The sequence below is a fragment of the Oxyura jamaicensis genome, chromosome 2 (assembly GCF_011077185.1).
Source record: "Oxyura jamaicensis isolate SHBP4307 breed ruddy duck chromosome 2, BPBGC_Ojam_1.0, whole genome shotgun sequence".
In the NCBI taxonomy this organism is placed as follows: Eukaryota; Metazoa; Chordata; class Aves; order Anseriformes; family Anatidae; genus Oxyura; species Oxyura jamaicensis.
This window is the reverse complement of record NC_048894.1, coordinates 51,673,115-51,681,956: the sequence shown is the minus strand read 5'-3', so window position 1 is coordinate 51,681,956 and position 8,842 is coordinate 51,673,115. Positions and strand designations below refer to the sequence as shown.

The 8,842-nt window shown below is 42.5% G+C and overlaps 1 protein-coding gene across 3 annotated transcripts in view; it reads left to right on the top strand.

The window, feature by feature from the left end:
* Positions 1–8,842, top strand: part of RNF144B (ring finger protein 144B) — a 55,110-nt gene that overhangs the window by 29,271 nt on the left and 16,997 nt on the right. For all 3 annotated transcript variants that reach the window (XM_035318070.1, XM_035318068.1, XM_035318069.1), the window contains one exon: positions 5,924–6,028. In XM_035318070.1, the coding sequence (XP_035173961.1) occupies positions 5,924–6,028 (105 nt within the window). The remainder of the gene's footprint in view (positions 1–5,923; positions 6,029–8,842) is intronic.

Here is an 8,842-nt window from a genome sequence, read left to right as displayed (position 1 = left end):
AGTCAGTGCTGGCATCAGGGGCACCCCAAGACCCTGGTGATGTCACCCTATGTCACCACTTTTTATCTTTTACAAACTCAGCTACCTTATTTAAGTTCTACTTTGGGCACCATGATCCTTCTTCAGCCTGGAATTTGTGGATAGAGCTGAATCTTCTTATCACACAAGGCTGATACAACAACTGAGCCATTTCAGCAATCCCTTCAGGTCACTGTTACATATTTTGTATTTTATACTTGTTTTTTTCCATCCTTCAGGATGTCTCCAATTCTCAGGTGTCCAGCTGCACGTCAAGGACATCCCTTGTTATCAGGGGCATTTCCCAGGTCGACCTCCTGGCCTTGACCTTAGCCTGGCAGTCGTGGCTCCTGTCAGCATGGAGCAGGCATCTCATGTCAGCATTGTCTCACAATGGTTAGGTGACCTCTTTCAGTGCTGCCATCAGGGATACCCCAAGACTATCATCCGGGATCCTGCTTTTGTCTCTGGTATAGAGATGACCTGAAAATGCCTTTGAACAGAAGCATTAGATTTGCCTGGGAGAAGGATATAATGCCTTTGTTACATCATTACCTATCAACATAGTACTGAAATTATACTTTGAACTCATTCTTAAGTTAAAATGCAGAACTGTCATGGTCCTTCTGCAGTTTAAAGACATTGCCAAACAGACTTACTTTTTTTTTTGGTCAGCATATTAAAAATCCCTGCCATACAGTACGATTTGGGAAAAGAAAGAAAGAAAGAAAGAAAGAGGTTGAACTATGCACAAGATGTGTTGAAATGGAGAATCTGTGAGTAGTCTGAACAGAATTTTCTGTTCCTGGAGTTCACAGGTGACCATAGCAAACACTCTTGAAAAGTACAGGAAGTGTTTATTACTGAAAAAGGATTTGTCATTCATTTGTGCATTGCTGTGTTGGGATTTTCAGTGCTTTTTTAAAATAGTCTTCTTTCACGTTTCAACTTAGACTTTCAACAAACATTAGCTCCGGGAGAGGAATGTGTACTTGGGCATATGTAAATATTTGCCTAAATCGTAATCTCTTTTACAAGCCCTGTAAAATAAAAATAAATGCATATATATTGCAAGTACTATGAGAATACAATCTGAATACTTTACATGCCTTAACTTACTAGATACTCACAAGTAGCATTTTTTGAAGTAGGTAAATAGACACTTGTCTTATTTTGTTAAATGGCAGAGGGTGATGGCTTGAAAGACAAAAGCATCTTATTGTGAAAAACAAATTATTGCCCCCAAATGCCTAGAAAGCAAACTATTTGAAAAAAAAAAGTCTCATTATGCATTTTGAATCTCAGGTAGAAGAAAAAATATTTGTAGTACTATTTTCACTGAAGTTGACAGTAGTCCAGCAGGAGCAAAAGTTGTTTGTCAATATTAGATTGGCACCAAAACCTTCTGTTAGGTGTACTGATTTTTACTAGTGGAGTAGTATTACACAGAATCACAGAATAGTCTAGGTTGGAAGAGACCTCCAAGATCACTGAGTCCAACCTCTGACCTAACACTAACAAGTCCTCCACTAAACCATATCCCTAAGCTCTACATCTAAACGTCTTTTAAAGACCTCCAGGGATGGTGACTCCACCACTTCCCTGGGCAGCCTATTCCAGTGACTAACAACCTGTTCAGTAAAGAAGTTCTTCCTAATATTTCCACATTGTAACCGGTCCCTCTTCCTTGGTTGCATCAGGATTACCCAATGCCTTCCAGAACACAAGTATCTACGTGGTATAGCTGCTCAGTGGGCAGAATCTCAGTTAAGATGAATGTAAAGCGATCAGGGTTCATTTGCAGGTATGGGAGTTAAAATTCCCTTGGTTGGCTTCTACCATTTATTTGAGGAGCAGACATAGGGGAGCTAATCTTCTGATTTCATTTGTAGGCAGCAGGATTCAAATGTATTGAGCATCACCTCAGAGGGTTTTTAGTCTGTTGCCTTCGACCAGGAGAGGCGTTCTGCCTCGACCAGGAGAGGCGTTTGTGGAAACCTTGCTTGCTGCTAGGAAGGGCACTGCTGGTGACTCTGGAGAGCAAGCCTGTGGTATGACTGCCACTGAAAGCCACAAGTCCTGTGGTTCAGCTTCTCTGGCCACTGACTGCTCCCCATGCTTGTAGATCACCGCACTGTGGGAAATTGGAGGGGGCGTGCAGCCCGTGGGTGTCACATCCTGGTGGTTTATTGGGTGTCAAGGTTAAGATCCTTTCAAGGAACTCTGGTGTCACAGAATGCTGAATATCTTGATCTTACCTTCATTTTGCAGAGTGACTAAATAGCATGTGTAATAAATAAATACCCTTTTCCCTTAGTGGGATATTTCTGATTTTTGTAGACAAAAACCATAGGGAAAAAAAAAAAAAACTCTTAACATTTTATGTCTATGTAATGAATTCTTCATAGTGTAGGAGAACATACTGCTGAGAAAATGAATCATGATGCGTTGTATAAACAGTGAATCATCTTTTTGTCACATTTGCAGCTTTTACATCTTTTGAGATACTTTTATTTGCCACTTTTCAAGGAAGTAGCTAAATTAGTTGCTGAGCTGTAAATAATAGTAAAACTTCTTTAAAAACAGTCTTGCTGTTAACGTGGAAGGGTATTTGAAAATTTTAGTAATTTTCCACAATCTCTTCTTTGCTGCTAACTTGTGAAAGAGGGAAAAGGTTCACATCTTCATTCATGTACAGACTTAGGTAAAAAGCTTAATCCTTCAGTGATTAATGTGAATGCTTCCTTTACATCCTTCTATCACTTTCTTGAATTGCACGCAGAACACATTCTCCAAGCTCAGAAAATCAAGGCAAAATGTTTAATAACTATAAAAGCTGTTTAACATGGAGGTTTGCGGTGAAGCATTCGAAGATCTGTGGCACTGCACAAACCTGTTACAAAATCTCCCCAGGTCACCCCCTAAAAGCACAGTGCCCTATAAAGGTATCACAGGAAGGCTCAGCTTGCTGTCCTCACCCATGATCAGGTGGTGAGCGAAGAGAAGGAGAATCCAGATGCATTAATAATCCTCAGCAATCTCTGCTCTCCTGCCTTGGTATCCCTAATGGTTCAACGAGTGCATATAAAAGCTGAAATCAAAATCAGTGCTGTGGATGAGAGCTCCTTAAGCGCTTCCTGCCCATCGTGGCAGGGGAGGGCAATTGCCAGCACTCTGAGCTTCTGTCCTGGAAGTCTAAATTAAGAACAAGCCTCTGGGCTGCTGCTAGGCCTGCAGGAACTTCTCAGGCTTTGTCCTCATTCTGTAACTGGCTGACCTGAGCTGCCCGCAGCATACAAATCCTCTGTACCACGCTGTCAAAACAAATTACTAAGTATCAGGCAGCACCACAGAGGAGACAGAAGCCAGGATCTCAGTGAAAGTAAAAGGTTGTTCTCCCATGTTTGCTGATGAACTAAGGCAGATGAAAGTTTTTGGTAGGAGGGGAGCTTTCCCCCTTCCTCAAATGTTGCACATTGCAGTGCATGCAGGCTTTGGGGACAGGACTCGGAGGGCTGAGCATCACTCATGGTAGAGAGCACAGGCACAAACCAGGGAGGGAAGCTGTGTCGGGAGTCGATGCCTGGTGCCCCGTTCCTCCTCCTGTATGATCTGAAGGGTGTGGGCACCCATGGTCTCCATCCGCATCAGCAGCGGGGCTGGGAGCTGCCCTGGGATCTGTGGACACTTTTTTACCACTGCCGTGGTTGTGGCTGGTTTTCTGCTTACTGCTCTGTGGTGGAGCTGCGTGTTATACTGGGGTCACTGGTCTGGTGGTTACACTGAGTGTTTGTAAGCACTGTGCCTGGATTCCTTCAGGGAGGGTGGACAAGTGGATGGGAGAAGGCACTGAGTCTGCTGTTTGAATAACAAAAGAGTAGCTCCTGGGTGAATCTGGGCTGTTGCTACGTAGGTGGTTCATAGCATCTTCAATTACTGATTTCTTTCCCCCCCTTGACCTGTGAATATCTGCTTCACCTCCCCCATACTGCTTGTGTACCACCTCTTCCTTACAGACTGCTCTGCCGCTTTCTTACAGGAACGTGTGCTGGATCTGAATCCATTTAGTGCTTAATGTGCTCGATATTTAAAGCTTACCAGTAGGTTATATCCCTCTATTCCTCTAAATGAATACTATTCAGACATTTATAAATCAAATGTAAATTCGTTTAAAATGCCACTAAGTTAATCTGCTTCTACTTGCTTGAAGTGTGTAGTCCATCCGAATTAACCAAGAAGGTGTGGACAGGGAGATTTCAGTGGAGGGACAGAATAAAGAGGAAACCTCGGTTCTCTTTTTTGAACTCCTAGGTAGCCTGACATTTAAGAGGATACCAGCTTTCCAATAAAAATACAAATGAGGAAATTTCTTTAATTGGAGCCCGTTACGCAAAGCATTCTCAGAACAGTCCAAACTATTGCGGACTTGAATGTTAAATACCCATAAATACTGGAAAAGCACTTTGTGAAGAGTCCTGGGACTTTACGCTCTGATTTCACCATATTCCACTTGGTGGCTTCTGGACTCAGCGCCTGTTCCTAAGGTTGGCAGAGAGGCAGAGGTCTTGGGGACCTTACACTTGGACATACTTCTTGAAAACTGACAGGTGTTTAGCAAGGGAAACCCAAATTAGATGCCCTAACGAGGGATGGGCAGGTAGTGTTTAACCTCGTAGCTGTCCTCAGAGGCACCCAGTGCTGCTGCTGGCCTTTGGGGCTGGGAGCAGGGAGGAGGAGGGGAATGGGGGCATCCGGAGAAGCAGCCAGCAGCACTGAGGAGGAGGACAGGTTTACTAGATGGGCATGTAATACAAAGCTGCTGAGAACAAAGCTTCCTTAGTCCTGCTGCTCATAAAATATGGTGTTTTTCTTTTACAGTAAACTATGCAAGCTGATAGCAAAATCTGCCAGAAATCCATGTCTTGTTACTTTTTACTTTTTAGAGTGATTTGCAATTTACTGTATGCTTTTTGAGTGTTTTCAAGGAGAAGGTTGCTTTATTTATTTAGAAGTGAGTTCACTTACTTGCCTGTGTACTTTGGAGATAAAATTAGAACAGTGCTCTTCAGTCCATTGCCCCAGTTTTATTTCACGACTTTACTGAAGGCTCTATAATAAGTGTTAAATAGACGAAAGAGCTGTGGATCCCTGAAATCCAAGCCGGATACATTTGAAACTGGCATGCTAAATAAAATGTGAGGGGGAGCAGAGGGCTTGTTTTTTTGGAGAGGAGAGGCCTGCCATTTTTGTGTGATGAAACAATTCGGAAACATTCGTCAGAAGGTTTCCATGCTGGAAATGGACCTTGAACTCTTGCTCAATAGCTTAGAGGCTGATGATAAATCAAGGTAAATCATGGAAATTACCTGGGGCCTTGAGAGGGAGGAGAGACCTGATAGCTGCACATCTTGTAGGACAGATTATAACCTCCTCTAACCTCCTAGCCCTCCCCCTTTTATGGAGCTGAGAACAGTAGCCTCCTTCTTGTAAATGAGGTCTCCTGCAATGGGGACTGCTGGCTGAGAGTCTGAATTAAGAATGCAGGAGGAAAGACAAAAGAAAGAAGCCTGTTTAATTAGGATGAAGTTCCCCCCCCACCCCCCCATAATCTACTCAACCCAGTTGAGCAGAGCATAGGGGCTGTTAGCACTGAAGGGTCTGACTTGCTGACTTGGGTAAACACAATGCTTGGCAGATGAAGTCATGCATAATTAATTGTTCTTTGTTGCATTCTTTCCAATGTAATGACTTGTAACATTCACGCTTGTAATAATTGATGTTTTCTGTGTGCTGAAGCTTCAGGACAGCCAATTAAGGCAGTGGAGGTGGTAGCTGTGTAGTATCTCCAACATCTGTGTGTTCCCAACATGTGGGCTGTAACTTTTTTTTATTTTCTTCTTCCTAGTGCCTGAAACAGTACATGCAGCTGGCAATTCAAGAAGGTTGTGGATCTCCTATCACTTGTCCAGACATGGTATGCTTGAACCATGGGACCCTACAAGAAGCAGAGGTATCAACACTTCTTTCTTCCTCTTTCTTAACATAAACCCCCCCAAGTACTTTTCTTCATCTACATAATAAATATGATCATGTACTTTTTCCTCCCTTTAATTACCTTTAATGAGTTTTTGGCAGGAAGCCTGACTGACAAGAGGAACTAGAAACAAGCAGATGTTTTTCAAGGGTTTTGCTCCTTTTTTCCTTCTCTGTGCCTTGAGGAAGGGCTTACTTGGCATCCAGACAACTTCTGAATTACCCGTGCAGGTGACTTAACCAGAACACCTTGTAACCTAGAATTGCTGAGCCTCCCTTAGTGCTGTCAATTAAAACAGATTTGATATGACTATAAACACTGAAATTCCAGCACCTCTTTAAACCCAAGAGTGAGAACGCAAACTGATTGTCTGCAAAGCCAGAACTTCTTCCTCCATGTTCATATTGGGCTGCAACAGCCAATTTGCAGCCCGTATAAACATGCAAGACTGTTCAATTGTATTCAAAGAGAGGTATCTGCACAGCACTGGGTGGAAGTAGGTCTTAAGAGAAAAGTGGCTTAGTTCCCAGGGCAGAGATGGGAGAGATTGAGAACTCAGAAGCTAAACAAGGTTTGGGCACAGCTGTTTGCACATCTGGCACATGCACAATCCCCAAAAGTAACATGAAGGTTCAATTTGAAAGTTGGAGGCAGAGAAATCAGAGGGAAAATGTAGCTCCTAGACCTCCTCCAGGCAGTGGCCTGGGGCAAAAGGGTTCAAGGGGGCTGTCAGTGGCCCCCACCAGGCTGCCTGGTGGCCTCCCAGCAGAGCTCCAACAGCCTCCAGGCTGACCCAGGGCGGGTGTAAAGTTTCTGAATTGGGCTTAGCGCCAAACCCATGACATGGGGAGGAGCTGCTGGCAGCGTGGCTGGAACCTTTACGCATGCCAGCTATTCTGCACATCTAGAAAGCCATGGAAAAACGTGGGCAAATCTGATTTCACCCTGCAGCTATTCTTGCTTGCTTGCTCGCTTTGTGAGCCAGGTGAGCCACTGCTGGGCATGGGAATGCAAGCAGAGAAAAAAAAAAAAAGGTGGCTAAATTATTTGGGCTCATTCAGTGCATTCTCTCTGCATTTGTGTGCAGGAACAATGTCAAAGAGAATCAGACCTCCATCCAGAACTAAAGAAAAGCAGTTTATTTATTTATCTTCTGGGTTCCCTGTTTATACAGATGACATAGCTGTGCTAGAGGTGTATAATTGTATTCAAATGCAATCATGCTCTTTCTCACATTTTTTTTGTGTGCGTGGTTATTTTCTGCTGGAGAGAAAGGAGTAAACTCAATATTAACTCTGTATTAAGGAGTAAACTCAATTCCATTCATTATGGAATGGGATTTTCCTCCAAGCAGCCATGTGAGAGTTAGACCCATTGGGAGGCAAAAGTTTTGACTGAAAATGAAGGTCCTCATTTGTTCAATTGACACTGGCAGCTGTACGCCTCCTCTCTGCTCTGCCACGGGGCTGGGAAGATGGCACACATCAAGGGGATCACCTCTAACCAGGGATGGAGTGCAGCTGAGTTGCAGTGGCTCTGCTTGCATAAGGAAAAGCAGACAGAAACACCTTCTCACAGTGGAGAGTTACCAAGAATTACATTTCTCCCCCCCAAAAGCATGATCTCCTCTCCAGCGTGAATTTGAGACACAGTGCTTAGCTGAATCAAGGTCTGGGAGTTCCAATTATTCTTATCCTTATTACTGTTTTTATGCTGTGCTGGCACATGGTGGAGCTTTTCTTTGGCTGAATCCAGCCGTTGTGGAAAGAAGTTAGCTGTTTCCCGTCCTCCTTTCTTCTGCATAGATGCTGAGAAGGTGTAGTGTTGTCCCTCTCACCTGTAGCACCAGACTGAAGACAAATAACATTTATTGAAAATGCTGTTTTAAAAGAAAATTAGCAAATGGTAGGAAGAATTCTGCACTGTTAAATTAGGAACTATATTTGCTATAGGAACTGTAAGGATGTATTTCCCATTAGTAAGCAGAAGGGCACTTGAGGGCATGTATTAATGGACCATTAAGTTAATCCTTGTGTGCTTTTTGGGGCTAAAGGCAGAATGACTAAACAGCCCAAGATGTGCATTAGTGTCTGGTGGATGAATGAATATTCTGACACTTCCTCTTGGTGATGCACTTGAAACACAACCCTCTGCTTGAAAAGCAAACAAGCTCCCAACCTCATTAAAGGAACTGCTTATGTATTTTACCAAATACTTATTTTTTTAATGAAAAAAAAGGGAAAACAAAATATAACACGAACAATAGAATTAATAGACTGTCTCTATTAATAATCTGTAAGATTAGTATGTAAACCACAAATTATGTATGAGCACTCTGTATTCTTTTTTTCTTTTGTTTTCTGTAAAGGCTGTTCTATGTGGAAATGTGGCCTTTAAAAGCTACTGTTCAAAAAATAGAACCTTATTCAGATGGGAGAGAATATTGTTACATATGGCTATTGTTTGGCATGGAAGTACTATTTAGCCTTACAATTTATTCATTACACACTCAGAAACTCCAGGTGTGGAAACATCAGCCTCCTCACCTCTGGAAGGGCTGGTTGATTGCTCTCTGGCCTCCGGCAGGAAAATGTTCCTCACCACAACAGTGCCATGAGAAATGTCATACCTCTGGCAACACTTTCTCAGCCATTCAGTAACATATAACTTAAATTTATTGTGCATTTAAAAGTTTATCTTCCAGTAAACATTCAATAAAATATGTGAATATATGCATGTAGACTTTATTTTATTTTATTTTATTTTATTTTATTTTATTTTATTTTATTT